Raw genomic sequence first — 23969 nt, 5'->3', positions numbered from 1 at the left:
CAGTGTCAGGCAAACACTGATAGCCTCTTTTTACGTATGGGTGCCATTATCACCCATTGCGCTTTATAAATAATACATTTCCACGAAATCCACGCTCTTTGTTCTACAAAATTGTGAACGTGTTTTTTTTATTTTTTCGGGGGGGGGGGTACGTTATCACGAGTAAATATAGTCGATTAACGTGCTTGTGACGTCAGAACTGGAAGTCGCCGATGCGCAGTGACAAGCAAGCTCACGTCGTCCAACCGGAACTAGTAAATTTGTTTTGTTTTTTTAAATAAAACGTTTATTGTTGACATTTGAATAACCATACCTAATATAAATAACTAGTTCCTTTGGTATTTGGGGGTTACATTAGTTAATAGTATCGCATGGAAATGTTTTAAACGTATATACGTTTTTTTCTTTCTTTTGTATGTTTTCGCTTTTAGGGTTCCATATTGAACGTCATACGGACCACTCGGGCAGGGATAATCAATCACTTACGCTTCGAAATAAAATATTTTAAAACATTTTCAACGGTAGGGTCGATTGGCCGACGAGTCGTTAATAATAGAACAAGCTTATGTTTTGATAACTACAACCCCGCTCGCTTCCTGTGTTAGCGCTAACCACATCCGCCGCTTGACGAAATCGAACGAGAGGACGAGAGCGAGAGAGAGAGAGACACATTCAATTGTTTTTCGGAGACTGTTTGGTTTTTCAACGCGGCGTGGCTCGACATTAAGCGTTTCCTAGCATCATCCTAAAGTTTGCGGTTCGAGGCGTCGTCGAAAGCCGCAGTTCCAGCGGTCGGTCGGAGCCCCGCGAGGCCTTGCTGTCTGGTTAAAGGGAGCCCGAAGAGGACTCGTAGTGACTGGCTGGCTGCTCGCTTCTCTCCGTGGTAAGTGGTGCATGCAAGGCGAAAAACTGCTTCCATTGGGCCCGGGTGGTCACTTGTGGCAAGTTGGCCAGGTTCGGATGGATCCCACTGCAGGATTTTCCCCCAGCGTCGACTAGATGTTTTTTTTGTGAGTGTGTGTGTTTTTTCGTTGTTGTTGTCGACCCGCACTAGCTTCCATTAGATGGAAGCTGGATGGACACATATGGACAGACAACATAGCAGTGAAAATGTAACAATAATTTGTTGACCCTCTTGCTATTGTTGGACACATTGGAGAAAGCCATTTTATTATGAATTGCGTTTTTAAAATGTGATATGGCTACGGCCTTAAAAAAAAAACATCTAAAATTAGTCACCGTTAACATGAACTAAGGCAGCAAAGTATAGTGGATTAAAAAGGCAATCATCCATTCATTTTCAGTAGAAAATAGAAAATAACAAATCGGGATAGGTAATATGGAAGTACTCCAAGATAGAAGTAAACTTTTCTTTGTTAACCAGGCAATAGTAGAGTATGATGAAACATTTGTAAATTTTAGAATACATGAATGCAGCACAGTGAAATAGCGTTACAACATCTGCATCAAAGGTTCGAATCTCAACTCTGGCTTTTCTGTGTGGAGTTGATGTGGGTTTTCATACCATTCATTCATCTTCTGTATCGCTTATCCTCATTAGGGTCATGGGTGTAGCAGAGCCTATCCCAGCTGACTTTAAGCGACTACACCATGGACTGGCCACTAGCCAATCGTAGGGAACATTTTAATAAAAAATCACACTCAGATTTACACCTAAGGGCAATTTAGTCTTCAATTAACCTAACATGCATTTTTTTTAGAATCTGAAAACAAACCCAGGGAAGCGTGAGGAGAACATGCAAACGCGAACCTCAGAACTGTGACTATAGTAACCGCTAGTCCACCGTGCACCAGGTTTTCATCAGTGCATGTTGTCATCAACGCATGGCGTCCCACACGGCTCTGTTTATGCACTGTATACATTTGGTGATTCAGCCAATACATCAAACATTTTCCACTAATTGGGTAGACTGACAAAAAATATATATTGTAAAGTGAATACGCAACCAAATTTTAGATTATTTTACTAATCTAGGTATGAATAGAAAAAAAAAAACATGCACCTAAGTAAAATGAAATCAAGCAAAAGTTGAAATGTTCTCCCAATGTTTGGGTTTTTGCCGGTTACTCTAGCTTCCTCCTATATCGCAAAAACATGCATGTTAGATTCAGTGAAACTAAATTGTCCATAAGCGGGAGATTTTGTTGTCGTTATGTGCATCGGGATAGGCTGGTGACCAGTCCAGGGTGTATTCCAGCCCGCCTCTCGCCTGAATGAAAGATAGAATAGGCACTAGATCACCAGCGACCCTAAAGAAATGTAGAAAATGACTGAATAGAAGTTGTGGTAGTATAAGTAGGATTGAGATTAGTGTTTGTGTTGCTGCAGTACGCATATTGAAGTGATGCTTTGCAATAATGGGAATCAAGTGGAGTAGGTTTGCATTAAATATTAATGTGATTCTTGTGTTTGTTGCCACTCCTATAAATTGTATTACCATGGTGGCATTGTGTATTGCCATAATATCGACATAAAATTCACAAAAACTGATCATAAAGTCAATCAATTATGTGAAATATTCAATTTATTTGTTGTTTTTTGTGCCTCGTTGCCAAGGGTTCTAAGTTCTAGTGGATGGATGTGTAATTAAGACAACAATCTTAAATTTTTGTCCATTTGCCTTCAATCATGTCATATTTGTCGTATTGGTTCAATTATGTAAGGTAACACCATTAAATTAGTCGTTATCTTGTGTCACAGTTTATGATATATTAGCCCCTGTCATTAGTCCTTGACACGGTTTCTGTTGTGTGTGCAATTGTACACACACACCCCTTGCAAAATCAACACGCTTTGCTCCTTATGCAACAGATGCCTGATGTGAATTTCAAGATGTAACATCAGCTAGTGAATGAATGTAAGCGCTCACACACTTACGCCTTATTAGGTAACCTGAGCATCAAGGAGAGATTAAGCCAACACATGCTTACACCAACCACATGTAACATGCCATGTACGTCTCTTCACTTCAAGCAGGACACAACATTAGGTACATCCAAGATGAGCGATGCATAAGGTTTGCAAACCATTTTTTCCCCTCATGAAATAATGCAGTTAAAGTGATACCTTAACTTGAGAGTTTAATTTGTACCATGACCAAGCTCGTAACTCGGTTTAGTAATTAAATTTTCCCCATTGAAATGAACTGAAATGCCATGAATTGCTGAATTCCCGCTAAGAAACAGACGACATGAGCAGAATCAGTATCACATTGTTTGATATAGGGCCTGTTGCAAAAGCAATGATTTAGGCACATTTTAGAGTCTTTTGCCCCGAGGTATGTGCAAATATTTTGCAGAGGTCACCTTGCCTCAGCAGTACAACTCTACACGAGATTTGACTGAGAGAGTTTGAGGGGGTGCAGCGTTGAACATTTAAAATTAGGCTTTACACGATCAGGATTTTTGGGGCCGATCAGCGAGTTTAAAAAAACGATAACCGATCACAAGATTGAGGAATGTGTCTATTTAAATGACCTGTTCATTTATTGTATATACTTGTGTACTTAATTGCTAAAACAATTATATTTACAATAAATAATGTATATTTGTTCTATTTATGCCAGTGAGGCATAGTAACAGACAGAACAAATGAATGGTCTTCTATTAGATGGCAGGAAGTAAATACAGTAATTAATGTATCCACTTTTTGTGACATTTTTGTTTGTTGGTGTGCCGTGAGATTTTTCAATTGTAAAATATGTTCTTTGGCTCCATAAAGGTTGGAAATCACTGCTCTAGTCAGATCATGTATTCTAATCAGTCAGGTCAAACCAACATTACAACATGACATAAATAATGGATGCTAACTTACTGTAATTAAATTACTTCACCCTCACCGAAACTTTAGAGTATGATTCGACAGAACGGCGGCATGTTTATGTACAACTGTTCGTGCTACCACTAGCTTGCTAGGCTACATAACGTTTTGTTGCCGTATCGTATTAAAAGTACGGGAACATACCTCAAGCAAGCCTTAAACGAACGTCGTCCCCTCCTCTACTGAGCACCGGTGACCACCAACACACGTTTTTCCCCATTTTGTCCTTATAATGCAGTGTGCGCGATCCACTCTTGTTGTCGTCGCCACGGTAGCGAGTGTATCCGAATTCCTTTTTTCTTATTAAAAACACTTTGCAAAATTTTTTGTTGCTTTTTTTGGGGAGGAAGGCTTGAATAGATTGATTATTCTTTTTTTAATGGGGAAAGATGATTTTAGATCTAAATGTTTTGCGTTATGAGTGGCCACAGAACTAATTAAACTCGTATCTCAAGGCACCGCTGTATTTCTGTTATTACAGTGTAATTTCATGTTAATGCTCGGAAGAAAAACTTTCAGGGAATAAAAACACTCTTTCAAAGCTTGTTTGGTGTCATTAAGTAAATCCACAAAAGCAAAACTTGCTTGCAAATGAAATGTTTTGTTTGTGAAAAGAATTGAGGTTTTCCTTTAAGGCCATATCACCCAGTGTTAATTTCATCATACAGGGATATGTTTATAATATTTTGTTGCCCAGCCTGCTGCAGGTGGGCGGTATTTCTTGCCTTGCTTTATGTTTATGTTCTGTAAAAAGGTGCGCTCCCTGGCAACAGCTCCTTTGTCCTATCGTTTCTATGAATTTAGGTGAGTGGTGGCACACCTAGGTGTGGATCACCTTGCAGGAATGTTCTGGGCCTGTACTTGGCGTGCCTGTCGTCTGCTCAGTGTTGGCTCGGCATGCATGTAGACTTTGTGGAAGTCAGGAATGACAGGCCCCTCCTCCTGCCTGCGGGCGTTGTTACGCTATCAGGGAGATGAAGGTGCAAGTATGCCTGGAACGGCATGTCTCACACACGGGGAGTGTGGCGCCTGTTAGCATGATTCATTTCACTGGAATAAACGTCAGTTAACGGTCCTGTTGAGTTGAGCTCATTATTATAATTTTATTGTTCTGTTGAACAGCTTTTATGGTACGGTACCTAGACACTGACAGTGTCATAAACAATTGGATGACGCCCGCCTTTCTAGATTTACATTTTATCGAATGATACAATATATTTTTAAAGGCTTCTAATTTGGGACTCAATTGAAAGTATTTTTGTGAAAAATCTGACTTTTTATAATCAATGCTTGTATTTGATTGGCAGTGCCACGTAGGACACAATTCATTCCATGTAACTCGGTTATTTCCAAGTTGTTTCAATTTCGCAACAATTTAGTGAATTATAGTGAATCTCTGCGTATTCCTGGTTCGGTATTCTCAAGTTCTACATTTTGCTTTTGCTATTTTTATCCTCAGGCCAAAGCCGTGTCTAATATAGAAAAATTGCTTTGGCGCCACATTGGGGGATTCATAGGCAATTACAAACATTTTTGGGTGGGCGTTAATTATTTTTTTCACTATACCTAGCGGGGTTTCACTGTAATTTGTTGCAGGCTCAAACTATTGCTTTCATGAAACCTTTATTCACTGTACAAGCTTTATTTTTAATGACATGCTTAATTGTCATCCAAGTGCAAAGGAAAATTAACCACTATAAAAATCTAACTAAGTGTCATTTCATAGTTCACTAAAATGATCTCAAATTTTAAATAGATTACTATAAACACATCAAGTCTAATGTTAAAACTTAAGTTTAATTTTAGCTTAATGTTTTACTTTTTCTTTACTTATCAGGGCGAAGAATGCAATTGACTCGCCGTGAAAAGCCATTTTGTGTTTTAGAATATGGTGGGACACAGTCAAAGTTGTGTGTGCGGCATTCGTTTTCAAAGAAATTCAATAAAAATATACCAACAACTGCAAAGCAGAAAAGGACATGACATGAAGAATTCATAAATGTAAGGCAAAAAGGAAAATGTGTTTGTGAAATTAGTTATAAAATCTCTATCATTTTCAATATGTTTGGAATTTTTAGAAACACATCTTATTTTTAAACCTGAGGACTATTTAATTTTGTTTCCCTGGGAGGACATTTAGTCAATCAGATAATCATATTTCAAATTAAGTAAAATTTTGAGGTGACACAGATGCCTGGGAGACATCTATCGGAGAGGGAGCAGCAAGGCATTTGCAGGATGTATTTAGTATTGCCATAATTACTCCGTATGTCTGTCAATATGTACTGTTAGTGTTGGTAATATACGTTTGTGTTTGTAATTGATATTTAATTTATTGTGATGGCCATATTGCACTGAGCAGACTTTCGTCGCAAGAAGTAATTCTCCTACCCTACTGTTGTGGCGTCACATGAAAGCATAACACACTTGTGACTAGCGTTAGCAATATGTGTTGAGTGGAAAATTTGAGTGGCTTGCTTGACATTGTTTAATCTTTTACACAGTGTCTGTTGTACTAAACAAAATAATAATGAAGGCCACACAAGGACATAGGAAGTCAATTTTAATACTTCATGCAACAACCAATATTATGAACAAGCAACTTGTAACAGCAACAGCCGCTTGGCACCCCCCACCCCCCAAAAAAAAGGTCCAGTACATTTGTATGTCTTCGGCTTATTCTAAAAATAAAATTAAACGTGGCTGTGGCACGCTTCATAACAACAGGAAGGCTTAGGGTTGCATTAATAAAAGGCTACAATGCAAAAGTCTAGAATACACTCGAATAAGTTATAATGGTGAAAGGAATACTAATACAGAAGACAAGTCCGAGATGTCGGTTAGCTTTCTTTAAATAGATTTAACTGAGCACGGTAGTCTCGTTGTTAGCGCGTCTGCCTCGTAGTTCTGAGTTTCCGGATTTGAATTTACATGTTTTCCCCCATACTTGGATGGGTTTTCTCAGGTACTCTGGCTTCCTCCCATATTCCAAAAATATGCATGTTAGGTTCCATGAAGACTTTAAATTGTCCATTGGTGTGAATGTGAGTGTGAATGGTTGTGCCTAGGGACCGGCTGGCAACCAGTGCAGGGTGAATCCCGCTTCTCTCACCTAAAGTCAGCTGGGATAGGCTCCAGCTCACCTGCGACCCTAATGAGGACAAGCGCTATAGAAAATGAATGACTAGCTTAATATCTTGACCTTTGCTGGATTGGTTGTTGTATGTTTAATATCTGTGATTAATGCATGATTTTATTTATCCCACAGAGCATGACAAGATGGGACTAAAGTGAAGCGTTTTGCCACCCTCCCTTTGAAGCCACCCCAACGAGTAGCTGGTCTCAGCTCAGCCTCTCCCCTTCACTTATCTTGCCGTGACACACCTCAGCCGACAGTCAAGCTACATAGGAGATGGACGTCTGACAGAGGGACCAGAGGGCGACACAAGACTTTACCCACCTTCCCGCCAGAGGCCATGGCAGCCCTCAAACGGCACCATGACGGGAAGATCGCCGGGCTGTACGACCTGGACAAGACGCTGGGCCGAGGACACTTCGCTGTGGTCAAACTGGCCCGGCATGTCTTCACTGGAGAAAAGGTGTGCTGATGTGCTATTTGCTCTTACAGTGAACCCCCGTTTATCGCGGCTGTTATGTTTCAGACACACCCACTGGTGAAAGTCTGCAGTTTGGAGAGAAAATATAAAAAAAAAAAAAAAAAAAAATGAATTACAGTAGAACCTCAGTGTTCATACACTATAGTTTTTGTATGATTTAGTTTTCAGCGATTTTTTAATTTTATTTATTTATTTATTTTTTTTTTTGTGAAATTTTGTCCTAGTTTTTGTACCTACACGTGGTTTTCGTATCAAAAACTTTAATAAAGATAACATTGATATTTCATGTTCATTTATCCATTTGGTTAATCATTTATGTATTTGACATTGTTTTATGTATGTTAAACTATAGTTATTCTATGTAAAATATATTTATTGTTCATATATTTGGGTGTCTCGAACAGACTAATTGGATTTACATTATTTCTATAGGACATTTTGCTTCAGTTTTTGAACAATTCGTCGTTTTAGTCAGACCTTTTGTAATACATTAATCACGAAAACTGAGGTTCCACTGTATTTAGTTTTACTCCTCCCACACGCTTCAAACACAAATTTTTTAAACCAAGCTTTTTAAAAGTAAGTAGTAGTTAGTAAGCGCCTGTTCTCTCTTGCTAGCACAGTTCTCCAAATAAGATTCAAATAGTGCTTGCTTCAAGTTTGTCACTCACAGTTGAAGGTTACTGAAAAAATGACACATAATGCAAAATGGACTTAAACGTATATTTAAACACCAAAATGTTCAACCAATTAATTTTATTTCCGTCTAACAGAAGTCTATCTTAATCCTAGCATATTATGCGAAAAGCCATAGAAAGGCTAATGGAAATTAGCATAGATGTTACTGTAATTCTAATCTTTCTATCAACTGCTACTTTAACACACATGGAACAGCAACACATATAAACGGAGCATCCAGTAAAAATTAGGCATGATGTATATTCTATCTGCGCTGCGGGAACAACGACTATTATTAAACGACTATCAGTGCTGCCCGGCATGTTGTGCCACAACAGCTACTACACTGAGGGTGCGCCACTCACAGTACTGTAAAAACCCATTTAAAAAAAAAAAAAAAAATGTCTTAAAAATCTCAGTTGTTTTTTTTGGTGTGCTCTTCCTGACTAACTCCCTGACTCTCCAGGTGGCGGTGAAGGTGATCGACAAGACCAAGCTGGACACTGTGGCGCGAGGTCACCTTTTCCAGGAGGTGCGATGCATGAAGCTGGTTCAGCACCCCAATGTGGTGCGCCTGTACGAGGTCATCGACACGGCCACCAAGCTCTACCTCATCCTGGAGCTGGGGGACGGCGGGGACATGTTCGACTGCATCATGAAGCACGAAGGAGGTCTCAGTGAGGAAGTGAGTTGGATTGTGGGTTAAATAGTGGATGTAGTAGTAGTGGAACAGTTGTTAAAGTGAATGGAAGAAGCAGACATTTGGGTTCATGTGACTATGACAATAAGGTCTGTTTGTTTTGTCTTCCCCTAGCAGTATTACGCAAAAACTACATAACCGCGCTCCACAGAACTTTGTGGTGTTGTGGGGTATGAGCCAAAAAAAGAAGTAATTAAACGTGATTGTGAATCTAGGATCCACATTGTTGTATTATGACGGATGACTCATATCTGCATAGCCTAAAGAGGCCAAGATTTTTCTAGGGAACATATTAAGCATTTTGTCACAATTTAAAACATGTCTGTGACATGTTTTCCTCAAAATATCCAGAGGATCAATAATTAACTTTCTTGTCTTGCTGAAATAAGCCCATTTGAATAACCTTGTCTGCAAGTGAACAACTAAATATTCTGCTACACTACAGGCTGATTGAAAGGTAACTCCCTATTTTTAAGTACTTGTAATTTATTTCTGAACTATAATTCTTACAAGAAATGAACATGAGAAGAAAGTGTATTGCATGGAGTTTTATTTAAAATTCGATATGGGCGGCAGCCTTAGCCACAAGTTTCTCAAGCCGCCTGGGAACCGCATTAACTGATTTCACAAGGAACTCTCAAGTTCTTCCAAAGTCGTTGATTTTGGTAGAATAGACTTGCTCCTTTAACCAACCCCACAGAAAAAAGTCGCAGGGTGTTAAGTAAGGACTTCTGGCTGGCCACTCATACATAAAAAAATTGAGAATACTATTACAACATATGAATAAATTCTAAATATTTCAATCACCCTTTTTCTTTTTTCTACAAACAAGTTAATTAGCAGAAGGCTGTTCTTATCTTGAATTGATGGTAAGTCATTATTTTGCTGGCAAACGCCCACGTTCAGCACATTTACACTCTCGTGGCGTCTCATGTCAAAGATTTTATCCCAAATTTTTTTTTTAAATCAGTTAGAGTCATGGTCCCCCCCCAAAAAAACACCAAATAAATGTTAAAATCAGTTAGAGTCGTAGTCCCCAAGCTTCCACCCAAAAATCAGCGAACAAGTATATTCGTAAGTTGGAATCGTGACTATGCAGGAATTGGCCTTTGCAGAGGTCTGCTCACTCAGTACCATTCTCGTTGGCACGTGTGAACACATTGCCCCATCTCTCTGTCTCCCCCTCCAGGTGTCCAAATGTTACTTCGCCCAGATCGTACATGCCATCTCCTACTGCCACCGGCTGCACGTGGTTCACCGGGACCTGAAACCAGAGAACGTCGTGTTCTTCGAGAAGCAGGGCGTCGTCAAGCTCACCGACTTTGGCTTCAGCAACAGGTTTCAGCCGGGGAAGAAGCTCAACACTTCTTGCGGCTCGCTGGCGTACTCTGCTCCCGAGATCCTGCTGGGGGACGAATACGACGCTCCCGCTGTTGGTGAGTTGGAATTAAATACAGTGAACTTTTGCGTATCATATGGGATCCGTTCCAGACCCACCCACGATAGGTGAAAATCCAAAATATAGGGAGACCATTTAAAAAGATTTTTTTTTTTATAGTTTTACCACTCCTGCAAGCCTTAAGCTTATTAAAACACACTTTTTAAAATAATTAGTTCTGGCCCTGCCTGTTCTCACGCTCTCAAGAAATGGGAGTCCAAAATGTTCATCTACACCTCGTAATTTGTGTAACGTAAGTCCGCTAGCTTAATGCTGAGATATAATGTGAGATGCCATAGATGGGCTAAAAGAAGTTGGCATGGATGTTGTAAACCTTCAGACAACTGTAGCAGTTTCAACACACAGAGTATCGATACATACAAACAGGCATACAAAAACATTGTCCGGGCTTTAGTCCTCTACACAATTTGGCACTACACTGAAGGGGAAACTCTAAACTCGGAATTGCCTGTACAGTATAAAGCACTGTAAAAACCCACAACGTAAGAAGGGTGCTAAAAATGAACAGCAATATAGCTGGGGTTCACTGTAAACATTGTTAGCGACTAATATCACCGGCCATGTGGCACACGCTGTACTGTCCCTCCATAGCGAATGTATTACTTTCACATTCATTCCCACTCTGCTGATATTGCTCACTGATAGCGACACACACACACACACACACACACACACACACACACACACACACACACACCCTCTATTGCCATTAAATAAGAGCTGAGGTGCATCTGCATGTCCCCACATTGGTATCTTTATCAGCAAGCTGATAAGGAGCTCAAGGTTCACATTGCCTGAGCGTGTCCTATGCTAAATACTGACCACATCAGAAGACATTTCAAATGGATAGACACTTGTACAGTATAATGTGTATCAGACAAAGCTGCCTTAACCAAGATAGTAATGCTCATTTTTTTATTGCCACGGGCAGAGCGTAGTTTGTCGTTGAGGGGGACATTACTGAAGGGGAATCCAGTGGAACCTCTAAAGTTGAGCCTAATCTGTTGCAGAATGCTGATTGACTTCAAAGTTGTTCTCATTCCAAAATAATTTTTCCTAATGCAACTGATGTAAAGTGCATTCATTCAATCAAGGCTCTATAATTTGTCTATTATTCATATTCAATTATTTGCATTGCTCATAGGTAGCACAATGTGGTAGTGGTCTTACAGTTCTAAGGTTTGGTTTATCTACATGGATCGGTATCTTCTAAAGATTTTCTCTTACATTTTGGAGACATTCACATCATGAAAAAAAAAATGCATCACTGGAAAATTAAGATGTATTATCAAATTTAGCTGTATGTAGTGGGTAGGAGCCTGTAATGGCAAACCAAATCCTGTTAAAATGTATTAACATTTTTGAGCTAGTGATGTTCTATACCATTATTGATTTCCTTTCCGATCCGATACTGAGTCAAATTCAAGCTGGTGTCGGCAACTTTATGCAACGACATCTAAGGTGTCTGGTAAATCTAAAGAGCGGAAAAACCTCCACAAATGGCTCCGTTTACGCTCTGCCATTGTCTACTGCGTGACTGACTTACTGAGCAGTATGCTACTCCGTCTGGCAGCCAGCCGATTTAAAAATAAATAAATTAAATTTAAAAAAAACAAGCGTATCATGTTGACAAGATCTCAATAGTTTAGCAACTTTCCAGTGTGTTCCTGTTAATGATATACTGTACATGACCTCACATGACTAAAGTATCAAAAGTATCGATATTTTGATTTGAAAATCAATTTGAGAGCATGAAGATCTGGTATCGGAGGTGTCACTATTTCAGTATTGATGCGCACATCCCTATTTTGAGCCCTTTATAAAGGTTTATTTTGACCTGTACTATAGTTGACAGCCATCCAACTACTTGGGCTTTCTTATAAACTCCAAAATTAGACAGCAAGCGATGGCATCAGTGTGGACAACAGAGCAAATTATAATGTAAGAGCAAAAAAAGAAAAGTATTTATATTATGGAGGATTTATGAAGAAAATGTCTTCTTGCTCTGTACACCAGAGCACAAAATGGAGAAAACGGGCAACAGAGAAGCATTTTCTTTTTTTCCTCACTGTGTGGATTAGCGACGCTATTTTCTGCTCTCTGCCTCTCATATTTTGTGCCAAGCAGATGAGCGTTCTCCAAATCTCCAGAGTGAAATAATGACATCCTGTTGTTGGGCATTATCAGCTGGACATGAGGTCACATGGCCCATTGTGTTTGCTGTCTGTTATTTTAACCACTTATGCTGCGTCTGTGCATTTTGTCATTAAGTGGGATGCTGTTTTAGCCACGGGGAACAATGACATAATAATTATAACCATCCAAACAAGAACTCTTGTATTCAGGGCTTCAAGGTAACCAGGCAGCAGGGTGCCATGTGGCCACAAGCCTACTTTATAACAGAGATAAGAGGACTGTCCTTGCTTTCAGTTGGCCCTATTTGGAGTTTGTTGCTTCTCTGTTAAGCCAAAAATACAAAAAGATTGAAAATAGAGAGACTGATTTGTTTCTGAGAAAAAGCTGCTTATCTATTAAAGGCCACATATTGTGTAAAATTGACTTTTTAATTGCTTGTATACAAATAGTTGAGTCTATGGCATTTTTTATTTTATTTATTTTTATTTTTTTTGTCAGCATTAAGCTAGGCCAAATTGTGTTCTATGGTACCATACACAACGTAATTTTCTTTGTTCTATGTTTAGTTTAGCAGTCAACTTCAATTAGGAGTGGTAATAAACAGCTTTTGGCTCGCAACTGTAAGCAAAAATGTGACCGCTAACTCGAAAAACATAGCATCTATCTTATGCCAAAACTCATAATCAAGGTTGCTTGAAACGTGGTTGTTTTCGCCAAGATTATGTTAAAAAGAAATTGTCCCCAAGTTTAACTTTCCTATTAAGAAATAACCTTCAGTTTTGTAAATTCTTGATTTATTCCCATTAATTGCAATTAATTCCAATGACTTTCCATGGAAAGTCTCCAAATTTGCATATTTCCAGAATTTGTCTAGTAGTAGCTGGTTGCCTCATCGAAATCCCATAGCTGGTAACAAAAGCCGTACTCGGCGTTGGCTAAGAAGTCGAGGGGAGCGTGGTCAGCAGTGGCTTAACTGAATGAGATGGGACCGCCCTCTGAAAACAGGCTGAGTTCAGCAAGGCTAAAGAAGAGGGTCCAAATGGTACACTAATTCTTGAGCCTTGTCACGGGGCATGTTATCAAGAAACATGGGAAGTGTTTTAAATTGTAAGAAAAAAAAATCATTTGTGGCATTAGCTTCTGTGACTAAAAATTGAATGGACATGGATGGTAGCACATCTTTGGGTCGATAAAGAGATCCCAGTTTGACCTCCGTGCAGAGCCTGGATTCATAAGTGGCGTAAAAAGTGCCCTCCTCTTTTCCTTCCTGATGTTATGCAGCGTGTCAGCTCCGTCCCTTTTTTAACATCCTTCGAATGTCGAGTTAAATATAGACTTCTTCTTTCCACCCCAACAAGCACAAGCTGCACAAACAAAAAAAGCATGCCTAATAACCATCTTATTGGTCCACATGCATAATTCAGGAAATATCTGTACAATTATGTGCATTTGGTACATCAGCACAATTTAACAGCATCCACTACAGCTGTATCAAACATTCAGCTTTTACCAAGATAATAATACTAATTTGTATGTACTGTATTTATCCTTCTTTGCTACATGAGCGGGTCAAAGTATTGTACTTTTGCACTACTGCTGTCTGGCGATGTGTTGTCAGCCATCTGGTTTTGTAAATAAAGTTACGGAGGAAGGAAGTTGAACGCGCCGCTGACGCAAGTAATGAGGGAGACGGTCACGGTTGCTAGGAGATGTCGGCAGGAGGTAAGATGGCGACAGCGACTGCAGCAGTTTGAGACTCTCCAGAGCACCAAAACACACTTACTGAATAACTATAGATATTAAATGTATTCCCAGAGACTAATTACTACTACTTACGAACTACTTAGTTGTTGTTGTTGTTATTTTTTTTTTACAAGATACGTTTTATATATTTATTTAACTCCAATAGAATACATGAATGTCCATTTTTTTTAATCCCCCCCCCAAAAAACTCGACATTTAGGCGTTTCATGAAAGATATTTTTATTTTTTTATTTTCCCCCCCTCGTTTTATAAGATACATGGATTGTGTATTTATTAAATGTATTAAATGATTAATGTAGTAAAAATGCTGTCCAGTGAAAAGCATTTACAGTATATCCAAAGTGAGATTTTTTTTAATCATTTTTGTTTTTATATAATGCAAGATTTTTTTTAAGCAAAAAAGCATGCCACAATAAAAGCCAATATTTTTAAAAGATTTATTTTAAATCTGAAGAAAATTAACGTCTTTTTGTATTATAATAATTTTTTTATTAATATACCATGAATTGATTACAATGATTGCTTTTTTTTTTTTTTTTTAAATCCAAAAACGATATTCATTTTTGTTGTTTTAAATAAGGTAGTCTTAAACTCAAAAGCAGGCTGGATCCTAACTTTTTCAGTACGAGTCTGTTCAATCCTTCCTCAGTCGACAAATAAACTTTGTTGGTTGTCTGCATGGTAGTTTAGGTCTTGGCCAAGCAAGTGCGGCATGAATAAGTCGCAGCAAAAGATGCGCGGCGGCAAAGATGCGTGTAAAACTATATAAAGAGGACCTTAAAATAGCACACCTTTAAGGCAGCGCCAATCAATATTTTATACTAACTAAAGAAATGACTTCAAGCTGCTGAGAATTTTCCTCCAACTCAGCAGCTTTTGGCTCATTGTGCAAGAACCAGATGTTGTTGGAATAGCGCTAAAAACATACAACCTGGGAATAACAAATAAAACTGGAATAGCAGACAGTATAGTGCAGACCGAGTGTAACGCATCTTTATCCATATACTCACCAAAATGCATGGGACTCTTCCTTGCTCCAAGAGTCAGAAATTAAATTTTTTTGTGTAATCATGTAAATGTACAACCTACTTGATGTAGTCCAGTGATCTCCCTTTAGTGGTCAGCGTCTACACTGCCTAAGTCCAGTTCAGTTATATTTAACTTTTGAGTATATGAAAAATGTTTTTGGTGACAGTCTCGCTATATTGCGGCTTTTCACCTTTTGTGGTCAGCCTGGAACGATTCCGCGCAATGAACGGGTTTCATTGTATAAGAAAACAGTCTCTGTTGTCACCATATTGTTGCTTCCTGTCACTTTTTATATTGCACTGCAAGTGTCTCTCCAAATCACAGACAACATGTCACGACAGGAAGTGTGTCAAAAGACCACTGAGGTGGCGAAAGCCTGGCAGCAAAAAAAAAAAAAAAAGTTCCCCCCCCCCCCCCCCTTCAAAGTGGCGAAGAGAAGTGTAGCATGAAATTAGCACTTGTATGACGCTGTGCCGAGATGCACACATTAACCCACTTTTCGGGATATTGTACGCAGGCAATGTCAGGGAGGGAGGTAGCGCTCCAGGGGCATGAGCGCCTCGTCCTCTCTCAGACAGATCCGCATGAAGCTAACTCATATTTATCACTGCCGCTGTGGATGAATATGGTTCATGCTTCATTTTAACCGAGGGGGATGCAGTGTTTGTTTTTTTTGTTTTTTTTATCCAGGTCACTGAGCAAAAAGGGCAGAGAAGCCAGGTTTCAGTCAAACTAGTTTTTGAGATCATTGAAATAGTCGGACACCATGACACAGAGTTATCCACCAGTGAATGCAACAACTACTTTTTAAATCACACTTCAGCCCTCTTGTTAAAGTAGCTGTTGTTTATTGGGTCACTCGGCCCCCATTTGGCCTCACTAACAGTTGACTATAATGGTGAAAAGTGCCATTGAATGGTTGTATTGTTGTGTTCACTTCTATTCAGATTTGTACCTACATTTTTGCTCAGCACCTACGCTACCCATCCAAAACATTTCAGGAAAATTGATTCTGAGGTGTTTGAGTAATGCTGTTGGCGCAGCTGCAGCTGCAGTCTATTTGGTCGCTGTCCCATATAGCCCCAATCGCAGAGCGTAAACGTAATCATGTGTGGAGCTACTTCAACTATTTACATTTACCTGACACATTAGGTGTACTGTATGTAACAGGAAAAAGTGACAATTAATTATTGTATTGAGATCGCTTATTCACATTTTGGCTGGTTTAGCTTGGCACATGTGCTAACAATGTTTTATGAAAATCTTTGTGTTCGTTATTTGCATAATCCTGTTAAGGTGGGGGTTTGCAGTTAAAACCGCTAGCAAGATTTGAATGTAGCCTCACTTGACTAATCCCCCTGCCCCCACGAGTCTCTGACCAAAGCTGTGCCCCTCACTGACGTGCATTAGCCCAATTCTCAAACATGGCCATTTATAATGGCATCCAATTATGAAAGTGCGTGGTGATAAATAGCCACAGAGGCTACGGTCCAGCTTCAACAAACCAAGCAGTACTAGCAATATTATGCTAGCATTAACGCTGTAAAAAAGGCAATCTTAGCTCACCATGTTAGTTCACTTTTATTCAGATAAGAAAAAAACAGCAATCAAAGCAGCAATGGCACCGCCCAGGCCATCTAGTTGCAGTTCATTCAGATCTTCAATCACATTTTGTGGGTTTTCTTGGACACCTTTGGCACCACTCTGCAACTTCTCATGAAAATAGATTGGGTAGGTGTTTTTGTGTAATTCTGCAAACAAACGATACCATACTTCTCGCCCAAACTTTTGTGCCTGAGAGAATTAACAATGGAGGGAGGAAATCCTGCATTCAATGTTCGATCATCTTGGTATGTAGCTGTTTATTACAAGAAGATAAATGTATTGTTCCTCCTATTTCGATACTGTTTTCACACAGTCCAGTGGAAGGGTGCCAAAAAGTCACACGGCGGTACTTTTCACAACTTAAGACAACAGGAAAAACAGAGAAACGCCTCCCAAACTGAACCAAATCTACAGTATTCCTGCTTGGTGAAAAACTCATGATTATGTATGCACTGTATTATTGAGACTTAACGCCTCGCTGTCACCTCCCCTGCAGATATCTGGAGTCTGGGTGTGATTCTCTTCATGCTGGTGTGCGGTCAGCCGCCCTTCCAGGAGGCCAACGACAGCGAGACGCTCACCATGATCATGGACTGCAAATACACGGTGCCCCCGCACATCTCCGGCGCTTGCCGAGAGTGAGTTGCTGGCACGCACGCACATGAGCGCACACACAAGCTCACACATGCTCACACGCAGATGGACGAGCCTGCTCGGCAGGTGCTGCATATTTCATATCCGCTGATGTGTGAAGACGAGCGGAGGCTTCTCCTCCCCCCTGCTTGCGCTCATTTTAAACAGTTTTTTTTATTTTTTTGTGCACAGTGCAGTTTGAACTGCTCTGGATATATACTCGGTCTTCATTGCATGCAACATAATATATACAGTAGTGGGCAAACGTAATTTCCCTTCGGGGATGAAAATTAGTATACTATTGTAGAATGGTGGTGTATACTTTAGCATACTATTCAGCCTCATTAAACACACTAATTCACACACACGTGCATTTATTTGTGCAATTTATGGGAATTGTTTAGCTTTTAACGGCTTTAAAAATGCGGGATTGGTTATATTATTAGGGATGTTAAGGCTATACTGTAGTACTGTGTTATTTGAAACAAAAACATTTTATATTAAATATATGGCAATATATACTTAAATATTCTATAGTATTTCTTGGCGGCACGGTGGGCGACTGGTTAGAGCATCTGCCTCACAGTTCTGAGGACCGGGGTTCAATCGGTATCCTCCCACATCCCAATAATATGCGTGGTAGGTTAATTGAAGACTCTAAATTGCCCGTAGGTGTGAATGTGAGTGTGAAATGTTGTTTGTTTATGTGTACCCTGCGATTGACTGGCAACCAGTTCAGGGTGTACGCCGCCTCCTGCCCGCTGATACCTGGGATAGGCTCCGGCGCTCCCGCGACCTTTGTGAACAGAAGCAGCTCAGATAATGGATGGATGGATGGATAGTATTTCTTAATGTATATTCATAGTAATATTATAGAGTCAAAAGTAAAAAAATTCATAATAATGCATTAACGTGTCCTGAATCCTAACCAAATAGAGAAAATATGGTCTAATTCTAGTATATTTTGTGTAATTTAATTATTACGTTCGAGTAGTTTTTAATGATTTAAATTTTTATTGATTTTCAATTTTTTTGTCCTTTTGCACAGAAAGATCGTACAGTAAAAGGCTAATTGTAACAATCGAATGTAGCACCAGTATATACTGCATATTATATCATTTATACATTTAGTGTGAAAGAAGTACAAATTTTTTAATTTTGTTACTGATCTAACTCCAGTGCTCTGCTTATGGGGAAAAAAAATTATTGCGTTCTTATGTGTCTCACATATGTATATATTGTGTTTATGTACAGGATGTGGAGCAAAGACTTTGGTCATGGATCCTGTCAAAACCTCTCAAATGAATAAAATAAATATAGGTTGCTTATTAATACTGATGTCCACTCTTTCAGTCTTATTGGCCACATGCTCCAGCGGGACCCCAAAAAGCGAGCGACTCTGGAGGAGATCGAGAACCACGCATGGCTCCAAGGCGTCGACCCTTCGCCGGCCACTAAGCTGTCCACGCCGCTGGTGTCCCACCGCAGCTTGCTGGAAGAAGAGCACAGCTCCATCATCCAACGCATGGTGCTGGGTGGCATCGCGGACCGAGATGCCATAACTGAGTAAGGTCCACAGTTTGCTCCTCTGGATGTAGCTTGTGTCATTGTCAAGTGTACACTACTCACAAAATGTTAGGGATATCACATCAGACTTTTGGGTGAAATTGCAAGATGAACTTAAAATGCACTATAGCTTTTACAGGTGAACCTAGTTTGACTTTTTCAATACTTTTGAATGCACGTATAACTGTTCGATGTTGCGGTACTTTTTGCACAACTTGCTGTTCTCTAACAAAGGGCTGAAGAGCAATATCCATAGACCTTAGTATTATAGTGTCAGCAGCAGATTGCAACAGAGAGACTGGAAGAAAGAAAGGCATTGAATTGGATGTCCTGGAAGAAAAACACCTGTTGTGAATTTTGTCATTCAACTCCTTGTGAAAGAACGACAAGTCGTGCAAAAAGTACCGAAGCATTGAACAGTGGGACACCCGCATTCAAAAGTTTAGAGAATGTAAAATGAAGTAAGCAAATGTTATACAGTGTCACAACCGAGCCCTGCCGTGAATAGCGAAAATCCGCGAGTAATTGATGCCCTCTTAAATGTTTATACTGTAATTGCCTATAGATGCCACAAAATAAAGATGGGGGCAAAGCACTACTTTTGTCAAAATGAAGCACCTGAATTCAATTCAACATAGTTCCTTGACACCAAAATGCCACAAGACAAAGCACTACCTTTGTCTAATTGACGCTCCTCAACCTAGTTCGACATAGTTCCTGGACACCAAGATGAGACAAAATCACTGATTGGAGCATAAAAACAGCAAATGGGTGAGTTTACCAGGGATTAACAGAGGATAGGTCCACCAAAAAATGCAAATATGTCAATCTGCGAATAAACTCATCTCCTAATCGCAAATATGTGCGGGGAACACTTCCGTGTATTTTAGGGTTATCCTCAAATTTCACCCTAAAGTGGAATATCACTAACTCTTTGTGAGTAGTGTACGTGCAATGAAATGTCAAGATAGATTTGTATCCTTGTCACTTGGAAAGTGGTGATTATTGAATGTCTTGCTTGTCAGGGCTCTGGAGTCGAATCAGTACAACCACATCACAGCAACTTACTACCTGCTGGCTGAGAGGATGCTGAGGGAGCGGCAAGAGAAGGAACAGCACAGCCAGACGCGATCGCCCAGCCCCAGCAAGGCGCAGTTCAGGTACAAAAATTGACCCAAAAATAACCTTGACAAAGTGTAAAACCAATGTACTCCTTGCAAAGGAGCACATCCAAGTCATAAACAGTCCCTACTTCAGTCAAGGCTGCCTTTGTGTTGCTGTCTACTCTTAATCTGCAACAGATGAACTTGACAGCATAGGGACAGATGGCTGCCTTTTAAAAAACAAAACAAAAAAGACACACTTTAGCACTGTTTTGTCAGTAGCAGAGGCTAACGCAGTTTAATCTTATAATGAGAACTAACACAATGTGGTCATAACTATGAGGTTGTTGAAGTGATGCAATGTTCTATTATTTTGTTAGCAGGGAAGATCGTTAGCAGAGTAAGGCTTCTCTATTCTGAGATGTTGCTTGCTTTCTAAAAAGAACCTGGATATTCCTATGACTTTTAGCCCTTCTCTAACAAAACAACCGTTTTAGGACTGAATGTAGTAATTATAATGTAGAATGGGTCTAATTTGGCTCAGCCTGCTAACACTTGTGCTCTTTCGGCATTCTAAACATTCACAGGCAGTCCTGGCCCACCCGGGTGGATGTCCACCAGGATGTCAGCGATGGATTGGGGGGTCCGGCTATGTCACACCCCGGGGGGCCCCAGTCCCCTGCCCGCAGCGCTGAGAGCCTCCACAAAGGCCCCCGACCCAAAACGGCTCTGCTGGACCTCAGTCAGAGGCAGGACAAACAACAGTCACCCAGTCAGAACCAGGACAAGGGGCTCCGGCCTCTCTCCAAGCCCCACTCTAACCCCCTCAGACTGGGCTCTCTGACCTCAGGGGGGCCCTGTAAAACCCACAGTTGCAGCCTTTTCAGCGTGGAGGAGGACGAGGAAGAGGAGGGGGAGGACCGATGTTCTCCCTCTGCTCCTCCCGCCCAAGTGGTGCTCCGCTCTAAAGCCTCGTCATCCCTCGCCTCGTCCCGTAATCGGTTGACATCCCGCATGAGCGCTCCGGTTCTCAACCAGATCCATGAGGATGAGAAAGGGGAGGATGAGGAAGAGGAGGGGGAGTTAAAAGGGCTCGGCCTGACCAAGCCCAGTCTCAGCCTCAATCTGAACTCTAGAACAGCGTCGCCCCCGTCACCTAAAAGCACGGGCTCGGCGGCGGCGCCCGTCATCACCCTGACGCCCTCCTCGGAGACCAGCGATGAGAACACGGAGAGTCGGCAGCCATCGGACGCGGCGGTCGGCGAGGGCACCGAGGACGGCAAGAAAAGGGCGGCTGCCCAGGACAGCCCCTCTCACTGCGCCAGCCCCGGGTCCAATTCGGGCCAAGGCAAGAACTCTGCCAAAGCTTCTACCGGCCTGGTGGAAAGCCTAAAATTGATGAGCTTATGCTTCAGCTCGCAGTTCCACAACCTGACGGGCGGCGCAGGCGGAGGCACGCCTGGGAATGGTCCGGCCGGCATCGGCGGGGATCCTCAGGAACGCCCCGTGTGGAGGATGTGCGTGGGGGGCTCCACTGGCAGCCTAGACAAGGTCTCGCTTCTTGGGGGACCGTCGCCCCGGGGGAACCTCTACCAGCAGCCACCTCCCTTGGCGGACGCGCTGGCCGACCCCCTGCTGGAAGGCTCCTGCTCAGGGACCCTGATGCTGGGGGAGCTGGACCTGGCCCGCGGGAATCACAGGAACATGAAGAACCGCGCCCTGCAGATGCCTCTGAGCGACAAGACTCTGTCGGTCAATATCCACCGCAGTCCTAAAGAGGGTCTGCTGTGCACCCCCACCCCTCACAGCTGCTGCCAGGTCATCTAGGGGGGCAGTTCCACACTCCTACACTCCTTCACTCATTGTCTTGTTTCCATCCAGGCATGGGCGCACATGGTTATGGAAAGCTGTTTGAGCACTTATTCAATATCCTTGATATCCAGCTTAAGGTCCGTTTACTAGTATGCTTTTTGTCCGCATTTGTAAGACAATTCAGCGGACTAGTGTTCTGACACAACATGGTGTCAATGCTCCTCAACTCACTTCAATGTAGTTCCTTGGCATCAAGATGGCGACAAAACAGTACCTTAATTGGAGATTGTAAAATTCTGCTAGTTACTTCGAGCACTTCACTAGTAATATTAGTACCACAAGTAGCACGCTGTTGTCAATTATTGCACAGTTTTGCCTCACTAGTAACATGTAGTTGTCCTACTAGTATGCCGAAGTTGCCCTACTAGTGTGTAGAAATGTTATATGGTCCTGGGAAAATTTTTACTAGTAAGAAAAAGCCATCCTACTAGTGCGCTGACCTACTAGTACATGGACCTTAAGATGGATATCAAGGATATCAAATAAATGCTTAAACAGCTTTCTATTCACAGTCACACTTGCCGTTTATTTGTTTGGCGGATCACCCAGGAGGCGATCCAAACGCTGACCTTACACATTCAGAGACGCTGTGGCCTGTTTTTTTATTTTTTATTTTTTTATTGTGTGTTTATATTATTATTATTATTTTTTTTAAAAAAGAGGCATTAAGTGCACTAATGTTATGCACAAGGTTAGTACACAGTCATTCATGTAATATACGTAAACACACAAACACTGATATTATTTGCTGTTCAAAGGAACATCCGGGCAGTTTTCATCTCTTGTTACATTTTGTTGCACTGTGCTGTTTTTAATTTACTTATTTTTAAATTATTTTTTAAAACGTTTGTTTTTTTATTTAAAAAAAAAAACTAAAACAAAAAAATTATGATGACTGAAAGCGTGCTTTCATGAAAATGGGGACAAATGAAAGAGTCAAGTAGTTATGATGGCGCACAGTATTTGGTAGTCCATCACTTTTATTTTTCTAACTGGAGTGTCCGCTCTGCTATGTAAAAAAAAAAAAAAAAAAAAAAAAAAAAAAAACTAGCCTACACAAGCCAGTGTGCAGCAGACATAGTGTACATATGTGAATAAGACTCCTAAGCACTTCATAGTGTTGACGTATCACCGTAGAAAGCACCATTACTCCTCTCTTCCTGCTGGATTATTTAAGATCCGACAACTTGAAGTGACTCGGACTGGAAGCAAAACAAACAAAAAGACATTACACACATGTACATACCTGTACATGTGCCAAAATGGCAGCTTTTTATCTTAACATTCAAAAGGGAATTAAGTGTGTGGAAGTGAACCTGCGTGCATCCAGATGTTTTACCGTAATCGCGGTAGCCGCTGTTGTAGCCTCATTCCAAAACAACCCTTATTGGGACGGAGGAGGGGGTCTCCTCTTATAGCTCATGACAACAGTTTCCCCCTGACCCACATTAAGCATCGCTATGTGTAATTGGACGTGTGATTTACCCCTGGTGGAATATATATCTTGACAGTGCATGTGTTATTGCTGTAGCAACCTACAATCCACCTGTAGTGTGTGTGTGTGTGTGTATATATATGTATATGTATATATGTATATGTATATACATGTGTGTGTATATATATATATATGTGTGTATATATATATATATGTGTGTATATATATGTATATATATGTGTGTATATATATATATGTATATATGTATGTATGTATATATGTATGTATGTATATATGTATGAATGTATATATGTATGTATATATATATGTATGTATGTATATATATGTATGTATATATATATATGTATATGTGTATGTATACATGTGTGTGTGTATATATATATATATATTTATATATATATGTATGTGTATATATATATATATATATATATGTATGTGTGTATATATGTGTGTATGTATATATATATATATATATATATATATATATATGTATGTGTGTATATATGTGTG

General features: G+C 40.4%; 1 protein-coding gene across 1 annotated transcript; it reads left to right on the top strand.

Moving 5' to 3' along the window:
• The first annotated feature begins 448 nt into the window (after nt 1-448).
• snrka (SNF related kinase a) lies at nt 449-23643 on the top strand. Its single transcript, XM_061760271.1, has 8 exons — nt 449-883; nt 7110-7440; nt 8603-8821; nt 10026-10272; nt 17326-17467; nt 18816-19028; nt 20054-20188; nt 20719-23643. Exons 2-8 carry the CDS (start codon nt 7318-7320, stop codon nt 21956-21958), a joined length of 2319 nt encoding a protein of 772 aa, XP_061616255.1. The 5' UTR covers nt 449-883; nt 7110-7317; the 3' UTR covers nt 21959-23643.
• Nucleotides 23644-23969: the final 326 nt, after the last annotated feature.

The sequence above is a fragment of the Phyllopteryx taeniolatus genome, chromosome 21 (genome assembly GCF_024500385.1).
Source record: "Phyllopteryx taeniolatus isolate TA_2022b chromosome 21, UOR_Ptae_1.2, whole genome shotgun sequence".
In the NCBI taxonomy this organism is placed as follows: domain Eukaryota; kingdom Metazoa; phylum Chordata; class Actinopteri; order Syngnathiformes; family Syngnathidae; genus Phyllopteryx; species Phyllopteryx taeniolatus.
This window is presented reverse-complemented; position numbering and strand designations above follow the sequence as displayed.

What these genes read in the sequence shown, in the direction of transcription:
- snrka (XM_061760271.1), top strand. Translation starts at nt 7,318, where the DNA reads ATGGCAGCCCTCAAACGGCACCATGACGGGAAGATCGCCGGGCTGTAC. An exon ending in ATGTCTTCACTGGAGAAAAG is followed by an intron (nt 7,441 to 8,602) that starts GTGTGCTGATGT and finishes CTGACTCTCCAG; the next exon opens with GTGGCGGTGAAGGTGATCGA. An exon ending in AAGGAGGTCTCAGTGAGGAA is followed by an intron (nt 8,822 to 10,025) that starts GTGAGTTGGATT and finishes CTCCCCCTCCAG; the next exon opens with GTGTCCAAATGTTACTTCGC.